This window comes from Mesoplodon bidens (assembly GCF_964165515.1).
Source record: "Mesoplodon bidens genome assembly, chromosome: 3".
Classification (NCBI taxonomy): Eukaryota; Metazoa; Chordata; class Mammalia; order Artiodactyla; family Ziphiidae; genus Mesoplodon; species Mesoplodon bidens.
In genome coordinates, this window is record NC_138178.1 from 37,013,149 (window position 1) to 37,034,912 (window position 21,764).

Here is a 21,764-nt window from a genome sequence, read left to right on the forward strand (position 1 = left end):
AATTGTTCTTCTTTCAGGACAGAGGCAGTAAAAAATTTTAAGATGGAGATAATTTTAAAGAAAAGTAGAGAGGCACCAACTTTAGACTTAAATTAGCCATATCTATTTTAATTTTATTATAAATGCTAATGTACACTGATTTGACCATCAGTGTACTGAAATTGCCTTGGAATTTTCGAAATTCTATTTTGAATCAGAAAGACTTACTTATTCATGAATAAATAAAGGTGAAAGCACCACATAAAAGTGTTTTTTTTTCTTTCCCACTAGGTTTCTGTGATGGTGAGAACGACATACATGGGGAAGGTATGAATTGATTTCACCTACCTGTGCTGAGTGGGATACTGACTTTAGTATTCATAACCTTCATTCAACATCTGAACTAGTTAATACTCGTGTTTTTAGGACTTCCCAAAACGCTGACAACTGCTGATTGGTTTACTTTTCTGAGATGCTCTATAAAATTAAGGCTAGCCATGATCAAGGCCACGAGAAAGGAAATGTGTGGTTAGATTACAAGGCTCCTCATCATCTCAGTCCCACAGTCCCACAATCACAAGGTTGTGCAGGGAAGCAGAAGTTGTAATCACATGAAAATATTAATAAATTGGTCACTTAAGCCATTAGTTGTTCCAATATCCTTCCTTCCTCAGCTGTCTTTCTCTGCCTGTTTAGAAAGTTTTGTGAGTCAGTAATTGACAGATATAAATAATGTGAGGAAAATGCAAACTGATTGCAGAATGAAATTGCAAATCTTGCAGAAGATAATGAGTTTCATAAAGCTGATTAAAGTAATGTTGGAGGGCTTCCCTGGTGGCGCAGTAGTTGGGAATCCGCCTGCCAATGCAGGGGACACGGGTTCAAGCCCTGGTCCGGGAAGATCCCACATGCCGCGGAGCAACTAAGCCTGTGCGCCACAACTACTGAGCCCACGTGCCACAACTACTGAAGCCCGCGTGCCTAGAGCCCGTGCTGCGCAATGAGAGAGGTCACTGCAATGAGAAGCCCATGCACCGCAACAAAGAGTAGCCCCTGCTCGCCGCAGCTAGAGAAAGCCCACGTGCAGCAACGAAGACCCAATGCAGCCAAAAATAAATAAATTAAATAAATTTTTTTAAAAAAAGTAATGTTGGAGATCTACTAAATGACTCTCAAAGCCATTGACAAATGAAGGTCTGACACAGTTCATTTATTCATTCAGTACCAGGCACTGTTTTCTTTTCCCTAAAATTTTATAATCTGGAATTTAATTTTCATAAACTAGAAGTGAACAACTAAATTAGGTTTATGTATCGCAGCGGTCAGGACTCGTGGGGAATATGATAAATGAGGAGCATCTTGCGCCAGAGGCACAGTTCTCTTTCATCATCTTATATACTCGTTTCTGGGCAAGCCATTTTAGGCCATGAGTAAAACCATGAAAAGTTGAAACAGCAATAAATATCTAATCCACTAGGACAGAGATAAAGAAATGGCTTCAAGGTTGTTTGCATTCCCCCAATAACTTCTCTGAAGAATTCCCAACCAATCTTGGATATGAAGAGACTGAAAACAATGAACTACTCTAAGGAAACAATCCCCTTTACGGTGCTGGAATACACTCCAGCCATACTCCTGTGACCAAACTCTTACAAGAAGCAGCCTTGAGTCATGAAGCTACCTCACTCAGCCCTTGAAACTTTTCCTATCATCTAGCGGTACATTACAGAAAAAATTTTTAATTCTTGAGTCATTGTATGGCTTTATAAAGGCTCTCAAACCTATTATTCCTGTCCTCCAGTTTGTTGAGAGAGGGCTGTAGGGCCAGTGTTTACCAGGTACTATTTTAAGCACTGCCCACCAGTGCATAAGATAAAGGCCCTGCCATCGTGGAACTTCCATTTCTGAAGCAGTTTACATTGACAGTTAGACAAGTTAACAAGGAAGCCAAGAAAAGGAAGAAAACAAGAAGGTTGACAAAATAAGCTTTTCCAAAGAGAGTGGTTTGACTATCAGGATTAAGACACACCTGGGATCATTGATAAAGCCTGGAATATTTGAGCAGAAATGACTGCCGTTGCTGAGTAGGTCACCTGTAAAGAGCATTGCCTCATTCTCAGAATTTACTCTGAAACTTCAGTCTGTTTGAAGTGGCTTCTCTCTGGGGTCTGTCATCCTGTGTGAGGCTAAGACAGGACAGTCATGACAGTCACCCTGGAGCTTACATGGTCGCCAGAACCTAACAGCATTCTTAGTTCTGAGCGTCCCCCGTCTCTCTAATGAATCCCCTTCCTAACATCAGATCCCTTAATTCCTGAGCGTTGGCCCTTTGTCTTCTTGTCTGTCTCTGAGAACAAGTTTTCCCTTTTTTATGGCTCAGCACTCCTCTTTTACCTGGCAGAATGTTGAAGCAGAAAGCCCTGGATTGGTCCCTTGATACAAAGCCAGGCTGTTCTACAGCCTTTAAGAGCCAGGAGAGGGCCCTTCAGCTGCCCAGCCTCAGTCCTCTGGGTTCTCAATTCCTCTTTATCCCCCAGTCCCAGCCTATGACCAGGTAGCTTTACTGCCACCATGTCTTCCATGTAATATTCTTCTCTCTTTGTTATCTTCCTCATTTCCTCTCTCCTGGACTTTTGTGGGTCTCTCCTCATCCCTTTCCTTCCATCCTCTCCTCGCCAAGTTTGCAGGGCCCTTCCTGATCTCGCCTCGACCTTCCTACCCTTCTCCTTTACTTTCCCTACACTCCAGTTGAAAAGAGCAGCTCTGCTCAGTAGTCATCCACCACTTTCTCTCTCTCTAGGCCTTTGTCCTTATTCCTCCCTCTCTGGGGATGTTCATTTCCTATGTCCCTAAAGGACTCGCCTCGGTGCCAAGCCCCAGAGGCCGGCATGGGCTCTTCCTGGTCTACCCTTGAGCAACACTGAGCCTTCGCTCTTGTGGGCCTCCCCCCAGCTTCTCCTTCCGGACATGGGTATTCACATTTTGTCCTTTCCCCTGACTAGAGTATAAAGTCCTCAAGGGCTGAATCCATGTCTTACTCACCTATGCCACACCCATAGTAACGCTCAAAACACCTTCCCTAGTAGACAGTCAATAAATATGTGTTAAATCCATCATTTTTACAAAGATAATTGGTTTGGCCAAAGGTGGGATGGCTTCCTTCTAACATAGTGAATGTGTTTCTTCTCCCCTTTAGTTGTGTCTTTCCCCAGCCCACTGAAGGAAGAGAATCTGCTAAACGTTCCCAAGCCACTGCCAAAACAGCTGTGGGAGACCAAGGAGGTGGGTGGACAGCTATGTTTGTTGTCACTGAATATTTGTACTTCAGAGGTCATCGTCAAATTCTGCTGAGGAGAAAACAAGAGGAATTGGGAAAAAAGGCAGAGCGGATGTCTGGGGACAGAGATAGGAAGAATGTACTAGGGAATGATGGTTCAAATAAAAATTATCATTGTTGTGTTGATGAATTAGTACAGCGATCTCTTGCCTTCCTAATTTTCTGAATTTACCCATTCAGAAAAACCTGTTGGTCCCTCACATCTCATTTGTATTACAAGAAGCACTGAAACCTGGTTACAAGTCACAGGCAGAATTTTCTGTTTTGTAGCCAACACCGCCTGCCAGTCACCAGCTTCTGTCCAGAATTGCTGGTTTACCAGATATTACTTTCTTTAATCAAGGCGATTTGACCCGAATCCTCCAGAAGTCAGAAAGGAAGTCCTCTGTTAAATGGTTTCTGAGAGCCTTCGAGTACTTGTCCCTGTCTCCACCATGGCTCCCTCTGTAAACTCACCTGCTGTGGAAGAGAGGGAGGTCCCAGCAGTACCTGAGTTGGCCTTTCTTCCCATAGAGAAGCTGTTGCCTTTGAAAGAAAACAGTGTGTCTGCCCTGGCCCTGAGATGTGCTGTTGCAGTTGCTTGTATTGTCTCGTGCTTGACCATCACCACCTGTTCAGGCTTCCTTTAGTCAGTTCCAGTTTCTTCTGCCAAGTCTACCAAAGTCATCATTAGCATTAGGGTGGGCTTGAATGGTCTTTTGTAAAAAGCAAGATGTTTTGATGTTTAGTCTTTTGGGGAAAAAAAGAGATTTAAAATTCACATACTTAAACATAGGAGAAGCAGCCCACTGTCTTTGGCTATGGAGGCCCAGGTGGTCTTGGACGCTTTTATCAGAGGACAACTGTATCTTCCCCACAAAGGGGGCAGTGGCATCCACTCTTCCCCAGGTACCAGGGAAGACGTGCTCTCTCTGGGAAGAGGTGTTCGTCTCCTCTTTTAGTTCTTTTTTTGCCATACCACACGGCTTGCAGGATCTTAGTTCCCTGACCAGGGGTTGAACCCAGGACCATGGTAGTGAAAGCGCCAAGTCCTGTCCACTGGACCGCCAGGGAATTCCCCTCATCTCTCTTAGTTCTTATGGATTTGCAGTTCTCCATAAATCATTTCTGGGCGAAGAGTTGAGTTAATAGGTTCATTCATTTTATATATATATATATGGCACCTGTTGCCAGGCATCCTGGGTGCAGGGATACAGTAATAAACAAAATGAAAATCCCCCCCATCCTGGAATTTAGATTCTAGTTGAAATATTTTTTTTCTACTGACATTAATTTCCTCTTTCTTCACCCTGTTTTATTTTTCTCTTTTCTTTTCCTTTCAGGCCAACTGGAAAATGAATGTTTATTTAAAAGCTCTGTATGAAAAATATTGGCCTTTTATAAGAAAATAATATTCATCTAGAAGATAAATTAATAAAGCATCAAATTAAGAAAATTTGTTAATATTATGCCTCCGTTATGCCTGGAAAAGTCTAGTCAAAGCTCAAATGGCTGCTTTGTGGGGATGCTGTTTATATGTGCTGACTCTCATTTGCACTGACTAGAGTCCCAAGATACCTGCAAAGACACTTTTTAAAAACTTGAATTTGGCTTGACAGTGAGTAAGCCCAGCTTTCTGTGTCTCTCCCCAGATCCAGTCCCTGTCAGGGCGCCCTCGATCCTGTGATGTCAGAGGTGGCAGGTAAGCAATGTTCTTTCAGTTCTTGGCTCAGAGGGCAACCTGAAGGTTTTCCCAAAAGGATAGTCTTACTGTTTCATCAGAGAACTCTTGAGAAATTTCACTTGTTATACATAAGTTGAAAGTCAACTGAATTTTCACAAAAACAACAACTCCCTTTTGGTACTCATATTTCATTTAAAGTAATTATATTACATAATTGCAATAACAAATAAAACCACCATAAATATATTAGAGAATAACACAGCTGACTCTCAGTAAACACACAACTCCATGGGTAGAAGCAGAAGCGTGTCCGCATTGAGAGGGGCCCACCAGCCTCGCACCTTTGGCAGCTGTGGGCCCCTGGCAACTTGCTGACACAGAAGTTAACTTGGAGAGTTTGTACGAATATACTGAATGCCTCAGAACCGTACACTTAAAAGGGATAAATTTTATGTTATATATGTTTTACCACAATTTTTTTAATTAATGCAAGATGCATAAATAGGAAAATTTGCAATATAAAAAGAATTTCTATGGAACAATTAATTAACGTATTTAGGAGTATACAACTTTACTCCCTGAAAGATTTGAGACAGCTTTCAAAAATATATGTAGTACTAAAAGATTAAGACGTTCTTGAGGAAATTGGGACCAAGGAAGAACACGGAGACGACAGTTAAGGAAGCCCACACGTTGACAGACACCGTGAAGACGCGAAGACAGAGCCCATCAGTGCCATCACTTGAGTGACACAGACGCTGGGCGACTCTCGCACAGGTCTTCGCAGAGAGGACTGAGCCCTTGGGACGCACGGCGGTGTCCCGAGAGCACTGGGGGGGCCACCTGGGGCTGTTGACCACAGCATCCCTCAGGGCTGCCCCACGGGCTTGGAACCAAAACCCGCTCAGAAGCAGCAGCTCTTTCCGGGGCCAAGATCATGTGGTTTGAAATCAGGACCCTTGCCTGATCTAGCTGAGTGCAAGCACGCATTTCAGAGGGTCTGCAGAGGAACTAAATCTACATCAGGCCGTCTTATTTATCATTCCCCCCAGTAAAGCCTTCTCTGGGTATCTAACTGCAGTGAGTTCAGGGCACTCCATACTCAGTAGCTGGAGTGCAGGCATTCTTCTTGGCTAGTTAAATACAAACGCATGTAATTAACAGCCCGCTGAGCCGAGATGATCGGAAATTCAAAAAGCCAGCCAGGACACATGCCTGGAGAGAAGACCAGCACCCCTAGAGGTGTAGGATGTCCCCACAGATAGGGCTGAGATTCTTCTCAAGAGCTCATTTTGGCTCAATCCTCAGACAAGTGAGTGAGGGAGGCCCCTAAGGCCTACATTTCAGAAGGGGGCTACGGTACTTTAAAGCCCTTGTCCTTGTCCCCACCCCCGAGAATCTTGAAGGAGCTGTTTCTTAGATAAGGAAAGTTGCTTTCTTGTTCTTACTTAGAGATAGAATTCTATTCAGTGACTCCTATTCATTCAGGTATTGATTGACCCCCTAATTCTAGGCACTGGGGTAGAGCAGTGAACAAAACAGATCACGTCTCTGCTTTCAAGGAGCTAATGCTCTAGTGGAGCGAAATAGGCAAAAACAATTAAGCAAATAAATATATGCCCTGTGTTGGTAAATGCAATGAAGAAAAAGCACAGTAAGGAGAGAGGCAATGATGGGTGTCTGGGATCAGATGATATTTCACCAGAACCTGGATGAAGGGGAGGGGAGGGCAGAGGGGGCAGCAAGACCCTGAGTGAGCCGGGAGCGTGCCTGCAGAGTATGGAGGCTGGTGTAACCTGACTCAGAGTAAGGTCAGGATCATCAGAGGGGTTTGAATGAGGGAGAACATAATCTGCCTTATATCAGATCCAAGAGATGACTCCAGCAGGTCACAACTATATTTGGGAAGTTACAACTTGTATTCCTCTCAATTGGAGAGAAATTGCTTTGAATGTCACTGACGACCTGGGTCATGTTTGTCACAGTTACCTTCTCCATCCTTGCTCTGTGCCGCCAGACGCTGTTCAGCCTTCCCCCCGCCTCCTTCTGCCTTCATTCCGACCTAAGCACCCATGGAGCTTTCTTCTCTCAGTCAGAGAGCCCATCTGCCCTCATAGCAAGCAGCTCTGGGGTCTCAAGTTTATTTCCTAGTCCTTGGCCTTAACACTGCAACCAGCCATCCGAGAGACAAAGTATCACATTCAGTTTTTCTACAACCAAAATCATCCTTCTTCCTCATCCATCAAATCGGACACCTTTCCTGCTTCCCCATTTCTTTTCAAGCCTCCATAGTTATCCCAGTCCTACTTTTACTAAGAAAAGAGAGACCATCAGGAATGAATGCTCAGCTTCCCTCCTGCCCCTACTTCCCCCCTCGCCATCCATTTTTGTTTCTAGTCTTAGGGATACAGGTGTCCCTCTGTTCAAGACTGATAGCCTCACCCATGTCCTTGACCCTTCCTGAGGCCTCTCTCTCCTGCTTATCCTTCCCTCTTCTATGTTTTCAGCCTTTCCCTCTCTACAAGGTTTTCTCTCTGTGTTTAAATATACTTAAGGATTCTGCACTAAAAAGCCCCTCCGTGACCCTGCATTCCCTTTTAGTTACTTCCTTCTCATTTCCAGAATTCTCAGCCACACTTTCTGAAAGAGTATTTACTCTCGAGGCCCCCCTCACTGCTTGTCTATTCCTCAACCCACTGTGGCCGGGCTTCCACCCGCACTGTTCCGATGGAGCTGTCCTCAGGAGACATCCCATGACAGGTCCTCCCGTATTACAGAAACTCAGTGTCTAAAACAGAATTCGTTGTCTGACCCCACCACCTACCCCTATCCCCAGTCTGCTGGTGTGCCTCCGTGTTCCCTGTCCTGGTAGGGGTGGTTCCACTGGTCCCCATGGCAGAAAATCGGGAGTCATCCTTGAGTACTTCCTTAAATATCTCCAGAACCCCTCCCTGTCTCTCCACCTCCATGCTCTCATTGTGTCTTGTCTGACTTTTCAGCAGCAGCATAACTCACCTCTCTGCCTCCAGGCTCTGCTCCTCACACCCTGTCCTCCTCCCCCAAGTCTGTCCTAAGAATGATGATGTCTTTTCCCTGCTCTCAACCTTCCACTGGCTTCTTGTCATCAACGCGTCAGTTTAAGCCTCATGTGCTTTCTCCCTCCTCCTCCAGGCCCATCTCCCATCATATCCACCCCGCCTAAACTTGACCTTCCTGTGGCAGCTAAGTTCCTAGGGCACACAATATAATCACGTGCCTCTCTGCTTTGCCTGTGCTGGGAACTCTACCTGAAATGATTTCCCTGTTTTGAGCATCTGAATTCTCGAGCCTTCCAACTCAGTTCAGACGTCCTCCAGGAGGCCCCCTCCAGCCTGCTGGTCATTCCCTCCATACCTTATACCATCAGGTTCTGTCACTGTACAGTAAGTCCCCTACACATGAACCTTCAAGTTGCAAACTCTCAAAGATGTGAACGTGAGTTCACGTGTCCAATCACGTAAGTTAGTTCACGTATCTGGTGTACATGGTCACGTGCGTGCATCCTCTACAAGTGGTTGTGCTTTTGTGTTCTTTACAGTACTGTATAGAGTACAGTACTACAGTGTCTTTATTTCAAGCCCAGCATGTCCGGAAGCAAGCGTAAAAGCAGTGGTATATAGCCAGTTGTGGTAGTTGGGTACCTAGGCTAACTTTGTTGGACTTAAAAACAAATTGGACTTATGAACGTGCTCTCAGGATGGAACTCGTTCGTATGTAGGGGACTTACTGCACTACTAAATGGTATTATGTTGCAGGTTGTTTTCTTTATGGCTCTTTCTCTCTGCTCTGTCCGAGTCTCTTGAGGCACTGATGCCAGTGGCTGGCCCCGGGAGGCGCTCTGCTGGTGTGCGCTGTATTGAGTCTGGTGTCCTCAATCGAATTCATAATCTCTCCCCGTGCCCCATTCCTGGCTAGCGGCACTTCCTCCAACCATTCTCCTCCTCTTCAGCCTCTCTGTTCTCTTCCTAGATCAGACCTGAACCACACAGGCGCTTCTGACTGGCTCCCCGCACCTCTCTTTCTGCCCCCTTAAGCCATCCTCCACGCTGCAACCACAGTGACATTTCTAAAATGTGATTCTGATGCTCCAGCTTAATCCTGGGCTCCCTGTCTCCTGCCATCCCTGACCCAGACTCTTCAGAGCATCATGTCATCGTGCCCTTGTTTTCTCCCTTACCTGCCTCCCCCACCTCATCTCCTGTCCCCTATTCCCCACTCTGCCCCGACGCCTTGGCCATGCTGCACTGCTTGCAGTTTCATGTGCGCAGGGTCATGTGCTTGGTCAAGGCTTCCCTTCCCCACCCATCCTCACAACCCCAACTCCCGCTTCTGCGTTCCCAGCGTCATTTGTATCAGACCTGGCCCAGCGAGCTTCCTGCCGTACTGCAATCGCTTGCCTTACCGGTCTGTCTCCGGCCTGCCCGTGAGCTCTAAGAGCAGTGCCCCCTCAGCCCGGGGCCACACAGCCCCTCCCTGGGCCCACATTTCAGAGGTCTCTGCTCCCGTGGAGTGAGGAGTCCAAGGAGCCACAGGGGATGCGGAGCTTGGCCAGAGCTGGCCCCTAGGCTGGGCTATCCATAAGCGTGCCCTGTGGTGCAGAACAGGGCTGGGGGAGAGACGGTGGCGTGGACTGAGGGTCGGGGCTGCCTCTCTGCACGTTCTAGTGTGGAGCTCCAAGGAGTCGGAGAAGTCTAAACTCGAATCTGGCCTTCCAGGCTATTACAAAGGTACAATTTGTCAAGACAGAAACATAGAACATAACTCATTTAAAGATTTATTGATTTGATTTATAACTTTAAAAAATTTAAACTAGACGGTGTACTAGTCCTCCGTTTGTACTCTTGCTCCAGGCCTGCACACACCCTGCTCATTCATCATCCCACCTCCAGCACTTAGCCCAGTGCCTGGGCACAGAGTGACCACCCAACAGATTCTGACAAAGGAATGGTCACATCTCTTTCTCACTTTAAAGTTTATGAAAACTGTAATTGAAAAAATATATCTTGGAAGGCACCTGGTTGATACAGAGATACTCTTTTTGGTAGGAAAGATAATTTAGCATTGTAGCAAAAGGAACTGAATAAATACAAAGCAGTGCCTCACATTGTATATAGTGCTTTATAATTTTCAAAGTACTTTTGCATCAATAATCTGCTCTTATCTCGGAAAATATTCCTGTAAGGTGGGCATCCTTAGTCCAACATACCAGGTAAGCAAATTGCACTTCAGAGAGGTTAAGCCAAGGATGCACGTTTTCAGAACAAGGAAGAGGCAGAGTCTACACGAGGACTTAGATCTTTGGTACCAACTGCTTTTATTGAACAAGGAAAAGTATCATACATGTCCTATTCCCCCGAGCAGCGGAATGCATTTCAGAAAGTAATACTTATCTTTCCTTTCTCAGCGCTTTTCCACACAGTGGTCAAAACATGGGCCTCTCACCCTTTCTGGGAACCCTGAACACTGGGGGGTCATTGCCAGATCTAACCAACCTCCACTACTCAGCACCCCTGCCTGCCTCCCTGGACACCAGTGACCACCTCTTTGGTAGTATGAGTGTGGGGAACAGTGTGGGCAACCTTCCCGCTGCCATGACTCACCTGGGCATAAGAAACTCTTCTGGTAAGTATTCCCCACTCCATAAGGACCTTGTTTGTGTCCCCTGGTGGCTTAACCGTAGGTGGTACCTGGCCAGGTGGCATGTTAGTAAATCATAGAATGAGAATGACTGCATCTGAGTTAGAGATAATAACTCACTAGCTCTTGTAGCTCTCAACCCTGCTGACATTTCACTTTGGTGGTTCTATTTCTGCTGGATTTGATGAGCTCTGGAGAGCTCTGTGAAACCTCATTCTTTATTGTCTTCACCAGCCCGTGTGTCCCAGGGACTTGGAGAATCAGATTTGAGAGTCAAGGAATAAGTGTCCATTCTATTCTGTGTTAGCTGAACAATGTTTGTAGCTCTTATCAACATATGATGATCTTTAATCATTACAAATATCTCTCTAGATCCCTCCAACTTCCCATTGGATTTCAAAAGAGAATATCTTGAATTTTAGAAAATTTACAATGGATACAAGGAAAATGTTTATACTTAATAGATATGTATATTAAATAGAAATCTACCACAGTTCAAAATTCTTGGTTCAGATTTTCAGAAGTGCTTAAAGATGTAGCATCTAGCTGTACTAAAAAGCTACCCATCATGTGACTTGGCTGTTACTGTATGAGTTTGAGTGCCTGCAGCTCAGACCACATGTTGAAACATGACTACTTTTGTTTGAACCCTGACGGACACTCTTGTCAATGTCTAGGACAGGTATTACAGCCCTGGCCGTAAGGGGTCTGGGAATGATGGTGTAGACCATGTCCTTTAGAAAGGATCCTCAGTTATGGTCTGTCAGTGTGATTACCTGGAAGATTCTCTGATGATTACAGCAATGCTGCCATTGTGCTACATAATTTTGGGTTTGAAGAATCGATTTCAGAGACCATCTTTTTTTGTTGTTTTTTTGGCTGCATTTGGGTCTTCATTGCCGCACGTGGGTTTTCCTCTAGTTGTGGCGAGCAGGGGCTACTCTTCTCTGCAGTGTGTGGGCTTCTCATTGCGGTGGCTTCTCTTGTGGAGCACGGGCTGTAGGTGCACAGGCTTCAGTAGTTGCGGCGCACGGGCTTAGCTGCTCCATCGCATGTGGGATCTTCCAGGCCCAGGGCTCGAACCCGTGTCCCCTGCAATGACAGGTGTATTCTTAACCACTGCGCCACCAGGGAAGCCCCAGAGACCATCTTTATTTTGGGGTCTTTGGGGTCATTTTATTATATTGCTGCTTTACTTATGTGACCTTGGTGAAGGCTCTGAACAAGGACATCCAAGGTCACATGAGTAAAGCAGCATTGGCACTTAGCTCCCTTGGGTTTTGGGGAAGCTGGCATTCTCCAGTACAGCCTTTGTGCTTAAGTTTTTATAGTTTCTATGCACTCCTTAAAGATTCATGGTACGCAAGGTTGCACATACATTTTTTAAGATGTGTGTGCTTTCTTTCTGAATGGGTGGGTTTTTAAAAAGTCTAAATTCATATCTTTAGCTCTAATTTTAATTCTTATCTGAGCCAGCTCCATCTCTGACCTTTCCATGGGGAGTTGAGCGGTCGAAGAGACATTGTTCCTACCTTTTAAAAATCACTTGCCAGCTGAAAATGCTTTATTTTGTCATTTCTTCATTTCCATAATTTTAATCTAGTACTTAACTTTTTATCGACATGAAACAACACACAGTTCTGCTCACCCCAGCTGCTGGTACAGGAATAGTGGGCCGAGCTCTGAAAAATGGGGGTCGCCCGCTGAGATGCACCACAGCAGCAGCAGCAGCAGCAGCAGCATTCATTTATGGAGTGAAGCCACTCTGTCAGGCTCCAGGCCAGGTGCCAAAGAGTCAGCAGGGCATAGGACAGGGTCCCTGGCCTCGTGGAGCTTGTGCCCTTGCAGCATGTGTCATGGAAATGCCTTTCCCAAACTCTCTTTCTCTTGCTAAAATTCACACCCCTCCCCTTCAGATAAAACAAAGCACCAACAAAAGCTTCCTTTTCCCTGAATTGGAGTAGACCGTGATAACAACTTCTCAGGAGCCAGAAAAACAAAGAGAAAGGAGCCCTGGGGCAGGAGACATGGGAGAGTGTCCCTTAGCTGCTGTGCTCAGGGTGTTTAAAGGGCCAGGCCCAGTGAGGCAGCTCCCCGAGAGCCACGAGTCTCAGTGAAGGCAGCTGAGGGTCCTGGCTGTGCGCCTGGGACAGAGGCTTCCAGGGGCCCTGCGCGGAATTGGTTGTCCAGCCCTGGGGTCTGTTCCTTGGGTGGGAACAGAGTACACTGAACATTCGCCTCTGCTGCCCCCACCCCGCTTACCTAGTCCTGCTCTCCCAGTGTGGTTTACACAGTCTCCTTCTTGAAAAAAAGCCATTCTCATCTTGATGGCATCGTCCCTCTCAGTCTGAGTGTACCTTTTCTTTGCTGTTGGTACCATTTTCAGTAGGAGAGTTGCCCAGAGCTCCTTCTCATACAGAATCATCATCAAATACAAGTAGTAGGAAGTCGAGTTTTCTTTAATCTTTGGAAAACAGAAGATTTGGTCTGAAATTATGACAAGTAACTTGTGAATGTGTTGTCTTCTAGGTCTGCAGAGTTCTCGAAGCAACCCCTCCATCCAGGCCACGCTCAATAAGACAGCGCTTTCCTCTTCCCTCAACAGCCACCCACAGGCATCTACTCCCAAGGCCTCTGCGCTTCACTCTTCGCTCCGTCTCTTCTCCCTTAGCAACCCGTCTCTTTCCACCACAAACCTGAGCGGCCCCTCTCGGCGTAGGCAGCCTCCCGTCAGCCCTCTCACGCTTTCTCCTGGCCCCGAAGCACATCAGAGTTTCAGCAGACAGCTCTCTTCAACCAGCCCACTGAAGCCGTATCCTGCCTCGCAGGTAAAAGCAAATGAACAGCGAAACAGACTGAAGCAGTTAGGAATTGGATTAGGTCCTCACACCGAGCACTGTCTGGTGAGGTCTGAAATGCAGTCAGTTCTCACTTCTGTGCGAAATCAAATGATTCAGAATGCACTAATGATTTTCCAACAGCAGATTTGTTGTGTTGATTGCTCTTAAGCAAACGCTGAACAGTTTGCAGCACTCTGGTGAAGTTGGAGCTGGAGGAAAGGGTTGGGTATAGAGGGCTCAATCCAGGCATGTGTGAAATAGCTGAGGGAAGCCAGGTTGGGATTTTAAATTTGGTATGGAAAATCAATAATTGACTCTATGAGCACTTTGAGCCACAGAGGAAAGCCAAGGAAGACATTTAAATACCTTCCTGAAGCTTTGATATTGGATTAGACCTCTTCCCTAATTACAACAACAGATTTCATCAACAATACTTCTATTGTTGATGAAATACTAAGTACAATAGGATCATATCTCTGTAAAAGGACCCAAATAAATCTGTTTAGAAAGAGGCACATTTTGAAGTCACAAGCCTGTTACAGAAATTTAGGGTGGGGGGCCTCCCTGGTGGCGCAGTGGTTGAGAGTCCACCTGCCGATGCAGGGGACACGGGTTCGTGCCCCGGTCCGGGAAGATCCCACATGCCGTGAGCCATGGCCGCTGGGCCTGCGCGTCCAGAGCCTGTGCTCCGCAACGGGAGAGGCCACAACAGTGAGAGGCCCGCGTACTGCAAAAAAAAAAAAAAAAAGAAAGAAATTTAGGGTGGGAAGGTCATATTTTGACTTGTTGACTTTGTTTCTATTCTAAGTTCTTAGGGTGGCTCTTACTACCATCATGAATATGTTTTTAACCTGTTGGTCACTCCCTAGATACATTATAACATCACTTACTCACCACTTCACTATAAATGAGTAATGATTTAGCAAGAAAGAGTTGACAGAGCACAGCAGAAGGAGTTAGCAGGTCCAGTTATTAGTCACTCTTTACCAGTTAGTAGCTACGGGATCTTTATTATATGAGTAATCCCTTTCGGGAGAGGGTAAGAGGGTATTTCACGGTTTTTTTAATGGTTATTTTCATGTTATTGGATTGCCTTTTATTCTATTTTGCACGATTATTTTATAGGATTTTAAATATTACTCCTGCTTTCTAGTTACATTTTAAGGAGAGATAAAAAGCATCCTTTTAAAGATATTTTCATTTTTTGTTTGCTTAATATTTTAAAATATTTTTTTTAAATCAATGTTATTCGTGCACATAATTTAAAAAGTCAAATACTTCTAAAGGGCTTGTTGTGAAATTACAGTTGTCTTCCCCTCCCTTCCCCTCCTCCCCATCTCACTGCGTGGAGATGGCTACTTTTGACTAGCTACTCTTTTTGGTATATCAGCATTATTTCATGCTTATTTTGTTCTAGATTTTTAGTGTTAGGTACTATCTAATGACATCCTACCATGGAAGATTAGGGGTTAGTTCTCTTTCAGCTCCCCCAATCCCCTCACTCCCCACTCCCCACACATATTTCCTACTCACCCTCCTCATCTTCACAATGTGGTTTATTATAGTTTTGATTAGAGCAGTACTCAGTGTTTAGTGTTTTCATGGTTATAATAATGCAATCAGAGTTGAACTATAGTTTACTATGAAATAACAAAATGAACATCTTTTTCTCCTGGGAGTTAATAAATGTCTTACTTTTTTCTCTGTATGTATTACTTATTCAATCCCAAGCTCTCAGGGGTGGGTAGATCTCTCAATACAGTTAAAAATGAATCCTCTAGTAGCTTTATAAGAAAGAGTACATATGACCTGGTGTGACTTCACCGTGTCTTCATTCTGCCCACCATTTAACTAATAATTGGCTAAGCATACGATTCAAATTTTAAATAATTTTCTCTTGAAATTTTGAAGGTATTAATCCATTGCCTTTTAGTTTCTAGAGTTGCTATTGAGAATTCCAATGCCATTCTGATTCTTAATACTTTGAATTAAATTTCCTTTTTTTTCCCCTCGGGAGGCTTGTGGAATCTTCTTTTTGTCCCTAGTGTTCTGAAACTTGAAGATAATGTGGCTTTATATGAGTCTGGCTCTTTGGTGAGTTTCTTCAATCTGGAAACTCATTGCCTTCATTTCTGGGAAATTTTCCTTAATTATTTCTTCAACGATTTCTTCTCTTCAGTTTTCTCTGTTTTCTCTTGAATGTATGAATGTTGGATGTCCTGTACTTTTCCTCTAACATCTTATTTTTTCTCTCCTCTTTTCTCTCTCTGTCTTTTTTCTCTTCTTTCTGGAAGAGTTTCTCACCATTATTTTCCACCCTTATGTTGAGGTTTTCATGTCTGCTCTCATACTTTTAAATTGCCAAGAATTTTTTTGTTCTTCTCTGAATGTTCCTTTTTTATAGCATCATATTTATTCCATGGATGCCATATCATCTTTGATCTCTTTGAGGTTTTTAGTGGTCATTTTTATTCCGGTTTCTTTTATTTTTATTTTTTGTAATACGAATTTTCCAAATTGCATAGAAGTAGAGAACATAATATAATGAATCCTCTATACCCATCATCTAGCCTCAACAATCATCAGCATTTTTATAATCTTGTTTTATTCATATCCCTACTTTTTTTTTATATGTATATATTTTTTGGCTGTGCCGTACGGCACGTGGAGTCTAAGTACCCCGACCAGGGATCGAACCCACGCCCCTTGCATTGTAAGTGCAGAGTCTTAACCACTGGACCACCAGGGAAGTCCTCCATATCCCTACTTTAAAAAAATGTATATAGAGGTACATACTACAGATAGTTTAATATGTATTTCTAACAGATAAGGATTTTTTAATAGCTCTAAATATTCTAATGATAATGTTGTTTTTCATGACTACTTCTTCCTACATAGACTTCTCCAAGTTTCTTTTCTCAGTTTGACTGCTTGGGTCTCTGACTTTCATTCACATGTTTTCCTCATGGTCTGGTGATCCTTGGCACCGTGCTCATGTTTATGAACAGGACACACACACACAAAAACTGACTGGAAGCTCTGTGTAGGTGGGTGGGCTTGTTGAATATGGTCTTCATGGTAGAGTGATCTAGCTCAGCCATTTCCTTGGGGAACCTCTGGTGTCATAAGTTGGATTTTCTCCCAGCCTGGTCAGATCCCCAAAGGATGCTATCCCGATCTTGCTCCTGGCATGTGCCTGGATCCCAGCACTCTGAGCGCTGAGTTGGGAAAGAGAGGTGGAGGACTCAAGATGCGATAGTGGGCTTTCTCAGAAGCCCTGTGTTTTCAGGAGCGCCTCGCCTTCTGGGGTGTGTTGCACCCCATCCAGAGACCCTGAGCTGTACTCTCTCCAGAGCACAGCCCTCAGTCTCCCGCCGTGCAAGGGCTCTGGAACCTAACTGCTGCCCATGAGCTCCTCCAGGTTTAGCTCCATCTTCACCCGTTGCTGCCTGCTGCCCCAGTTCCAGACCCCTTTAGGGATTCTGTGATGTAAACCAGAGTGTCTCTTGATTTTCCCCGCTGCCAGCTTAGCATTTGGCTTTCTCAGCTCTGCTCAACCAGCTACTACTTGTCCATCTGCTTTTCATTTTCCAAATTTTGTTGCCATTTTCTTCTTTCTCATTATCTTTGTCCTCGTGTTGTTACTTATCCTTTCATGTTGTTTACGTTTTAGTGTTGTTTATTAATGTTTATGGTTGTTTAATGTTGTTTTAGGGGTTTTAGGAGAGTTTTGGGAGACAGCAGAGCTAAATACTTTTTTCAGTCTTCCATTTTTAACCAGAAGTTTTGGCTGTGAAAACACAAACATGATTTTCACTGAGAAAACTGAGATGAAACTGGTTAAATTGGCTGGGTTTTGTTTTGTTTGTTTTTTAAGACAATAGAAGTTGTCATTGAATGGAAAATGTTTTTTGGGGAAGTGAGATTTGAGATATACTTTGAAGCATACAGAACTGGGCTTCTCAGAGCATAGTATAGACTATCAGGGTGAGGAAAATCTCAGGGTTTTTCCTCACTTTGACATTTCCTAATCATAAAGGACTTACTACTAGAAACTCAGAAGCTAAGTAGTTGGTGGCTTTGTTTTTCAGATGGTATCCTCAGATCGAAGCCCGCTCTCCTTCCTGTCCACAGAAGCTCAAGCCCAAGTGTCACCCCCGCCTCCTTACCCCACACCCCAGGACCTCCCCCAGCCTCTGCTGCAGCAGCCCCACGCCCAGGAGCCCGCTGCTCAGCAGCCCCAGGCAGCCCCATCGCTGCCCCAGTCAGACTTCCAGCTCCTCACGGCCCAGGTGAGTCCCACCGGGAACACCAGGAGGAGGGAACGCTTAGGTCTCCCCGAATTCCAAGCTAAATGGTCCCCTCCTTCTTTCCTGAAGGGCTCATCTTTGACCAGCTTCTTCCCAGATGTGAGCTTTGACCAGCAGTCCATGAGGCCAGGCCCAGCCTTTACTCAGCAGGTGAGTGGTCGCTGGGGCCTGCCTCTTCCTCGGAGCAGGAACTGCTACAGTCAGGCCTCTTCCATGCGTGGAACCCCCACCAAACAGACTCAGTACTGCACTCCTCTGACCTCAGGTGTGCTCAGCGGCTGGGAGAGCCTGGCACTGCCCCAAGCCCTAGAGGCTGGTGCTGGCTGCCTTATTTAATTGTCAGGCCTCAGCAGAGGACCTGTTTGAACAAGTGGTAGAAGACTTGTGATGACACTCTAGCCATAGAATTGTAGAGTCATTGATGCTGGAAGGAACCGTAGCAACTCACAGATCTGTCTGTCATGTTGAGGAGACTCAGACCCAGGGAGGGGCTTTGCCTCGGCTTGAGTTGCTGTGCCCCGCACAGTGTGTGGCCTCCTGGGAGCTCGTCCTGGCTGGGGCAGGGGTCAATCCCAAAGGTACTTTCATTCAGGCTTTTGCTTTTGCTTTTTAGTTTCTTCCTAACACAGACCATTTTTTAATATCCCTAGATTTTATAATATTCAATAATTATGGCTTGGGCTCCAGGATATATTATGGAGAGAAGGAAGAGCACTTTCCAGAACTTAATAATAATAACAGTAAAATAAATAAAGACAGATGTTTCCTGAACAGGCCATGGGGAAGCCTCGTGGTAAGAACCAATAGTCCTTGCCTCCCCAATTTCTAAAGAAGCCATTTGAGTCTAGGTGAATCCGTGTGTTTGAAAAAATGATGGAAACTCCTACTTTTGAAAGATTTTTTTAAATAGTTTAAAAATTAATTTCAGGAACGGCACCTAAAATAGGCCCCAGAAACTGGGAACTTCATGGTGATCTGTACATATTGAAGTTTCTCTGGTACTCAAAGGTTATATAGTTAATAAATTTTCATTAACAAAAAAATAAAAATAAAAAAAATAAATAAGTAAAGTAGGCCCCAGTTCTAACCCATCCTCATAGAGGCTTTCTCGCAGAGAGGGGCTTGCCTGTGGTTCCTCCCTCTGAGCGAAGGAGAAGGTTCTGCTTTCTCTTTTTTCTAGAAACCAAAGAGGAAAAGAGCCCATCACTTCCTTGGTTACAGACAGGGCTTTTGAAGGGCTCCACAGGTGGTAGTTTCCAGAGGCCTTTGTGTGCTGAGGAGGGGAGGTAGCTGAGACCAGAGGGCCCACAGAAACCATGGCCAGTGGTGTCTCCTGGGATGACATAGAGGGCCAGGCAGTGTGCAAACAGGGACAAGTGTGGCCCTCAGGGACCCCTCCTCTACCGCAGCATCCCCCTGCCTGAGCAGAATGTTCTGTGTAGGCTGTCGCAGGGGCCGGGTACTCTGGGATCCTAGAGAGAAGGGACTGTAAGAGAGCGTTCATGTCTGGTTTTGTTTCCGGAGCATGCACTGTTCTGTCCTTGGAAACAGAGATGGTCCCTTACAACGTGACCTTTGTTGCTTCCAGGTGCCCCTGGTGCAACAAGGTCCCCGAGAACCACAGGACTCCTTTCATTTGAGACCAAACCTGTATTCCAACTGCGAGAATTTCCCAAACACCATACTGACAGGTGAGTGCTGCTTCTTTTATTTCACTGTGTTTCTACAGATACCACTGTAAGATAGTTTAGACGACATAACATTATATGAAGCAGAAAATGAAAGTCCTGCAGCTCAACTTGACCTTTCTGAGATGCAGGTGTCCAGCCCCAGAGCCTGTGAGGCGGTGGGGAAGGGGCCTGGTGACCCAAGCCTTTTCCAAACTACTTAACTTCCCGTGATTGACAACTGTTCCAAGGGAGAAAACCTGCAAAACTGGGAGTTGTGGGGCTGACTGAAAAGAGCATGGATTCCAGAGCAAAACCATAGGCCCAGGAGTGGTTGGGACACAGGTTATGACTGTCCTGGTCGGGAAGATGACAGGAACGGCATTTTGGGGGTTGTCATCAGTTGTGTCCTTTTAGTGACCTGGGCCCTCACGCCTCCTAATCCGCATTGTTTTCCCCTCCCGCTGCCCTTTCCAGAAGACTCGAGCAACAGCCTGTTCAAAGACCTCGGCAGTGCTCTGGCAGGCATGCCCGAGGTCAGCCTAAACGTGGACACTCCGTTTCCATTGGAAGAAGAGCTCCAGATCGAACCCCTGAGCTTGGACGGACTCAGCATGCTAAGTGATTCCAGCCTGGGCCTGCTCGACCCCTCTATTGAAGAGGCGCTTCGAGCTGACCGACTGTGAACAGAAGGGAACGGGGCGGGAGGGCTTGTTTCTGAGACAGAACGGAATAGGACGGAGCCAGCTGCAGCCCTGGGCGTTAGTTATCACGGGCTCTGACACCGAAGGAACCAATTCCTTGGTTCCCAGCTCTCAGACGAGGTCCCATCTCAGATGCCGTGGCTCATTCTAGACCACAGAGCTGGGCGCCGCCCCTCAGGCCTGCGGCACAGGTCCTGTTGCTGCAGGCAGGCTGCTCTGGGGCTTCCGATGAATCTTTTACTGGCCATCTAATCGGTCAGTGTGTAAAAATATAGCAAGAGGCCTCAGTAGCCTTGTGTAGTGCTCAGAACCACTGATCTCAATCAACACTGAAGAAAGGACCCGGAGTGGGGGGCGGTTAGGGGCCACAGGCCTTCGGAAGTTGGCTCAGCTTCCAGCAACGGTACCACAGCCCCACGATGCTTTCTCTGATCCAGCCATCGTGGCTCAGCGGCGGCAGGATGTTCCAGGGCAGAGCGGAGGGCCAGGGCTCTCAGAGGCCTCAATTCTAACGTGAAGAAGGCTTTTTACCACAAGTCCAAGAACAGACTTGAGTTAAGCAAACTGAATTCTAATTTGTTTCCCCCCGCCCCAGTTTGTAATCTCTTTTCTGCTGCTTCAGAACCCCTTTTCCTATGGACAAGAGGAAAAGGAAGACTATTTTATTCAGTCACTGAAAAAAAAAAAAAAATCCCCTGGTAATAGATGAGCCTGAAGAGAACGGTGCTTCTTCTTGGAGGCTGGGGAAGAGAGAAAGGGGGCTGCAGTATCTCAGAGACACACGAAGTCCTCCAGACAAGTTCCGGACCATACAGTCCTCCCTCTCTACAGACCAGCTGGAGGGAGTGGCTGGAGGTCTGGATCGGGCCCATCCAGCAGCTGCACAGCAGCAAAGGGAAGTTGTTTCTCTGTGGAATGGGGGTGGTTCATGTAACCCCACTAGACTGTTAAGCTCCTTGAGGGCAGGGACTGTGCCTTAGTCATCATCGAACCCCTAGCACCTAACAAGTGCCTGGCGCTGGGCAGGTGCTGCAGAACCGTGCGTCAAATGCACACGTGAATGAGTGAATGAATGCACAAATGAATGAATCTGCTTTGCTGTGAGGCAGTCTAATCTTTCACTGTTCCTATCCCTTACCAAATCTTCTCAGAGCTTCAGCTTTTCTAACACTTGTGCCTGTGGTTAAGTTAAGCACGCACTTTAATATGCTTTTAACACTAGGTGACCAAATCCATGGTTAGACTGCACGCCCTGTTCTCCTCCAGAGTACGCAGGTAGGTGGAAACTGTCTTCTGAGTGCATCCAGAATGGGTCAGCAAACTGAGGCCTCCCACCTGCCGGGACCTCAGGGGTCCTGGCCACCTCAAAAGATCTTCCCTCTCAGACCCAGGTTTTGCTCTCGATTGTGTTAGGAAGAGATTCATTCTCTGAGGTTGAAGAAATAGTCTATAGTAAAATGAAGGCCTAATTTATGAAACCATCATTAGTCATCAGTTTCTTAGCACAAAACAGTATTACTATATTTCCACCACCACCTGCCCCCTCTGACTTAGTCCAGGCCAGCCCTTGACCAGAAACCTGATGGGT

At 45.7% G+C, this 21,764-nt stretch overlaps 1 protein-coding gene across 2 annotated transcripts in view; it reads left to right on the plus strand.

The window, feature by feature from the left end:
• CRTC3 (CREB regulated transcription coactivator 3) overlaps positions 1-20,404 on the plus strand; it is a 105,329-nt gene extending 84,925 nt beyond the window's left edge. Inside the window, exons 7-15 of one of the 2 annotated variants that reach the window (XM_081230127.1) lie at positions 271-306; positions 3,176-3,261; positions 4,948-4,997; positions 10,423-10,640; positions 13,185-13,483; positions 17,587-17,787; positions 17,875-17,955; positions 19,394-19,496; positions 19,953-20,404. In XM_081230127.1, the coding sequence (XP_081086253.1) occupies positions 271-306; positions 3,176-3,261; positions 4,948-4,997; positions 10,423-10,640; positions 13,185-13,483; positions 17,587-17,787; positions 17,875-17,955; positions 19,394-19,496; positions 19,953-20,158 (1,280 nt within the window). In that variant the 3' untranslated portion in view covers positions 20,159-20,404. Of the gene's footprint in view, positions 1-270; positions 307-3,175; positions 3,262-4,947; positions 4,998-10,422; positions 10,641-13,184; positions 13,484-17,586; positions 17,788-17,874; positions 17,956-19,393; positions 19,497-19,949 lie in introns of both variants that reach the window. The other variant, XM_081230126.1, reaches the window with a different exon arrangement.
• The last annotated feature ends 1,360 nt before the right edge of the window (positions 20,405-21,764 follow it).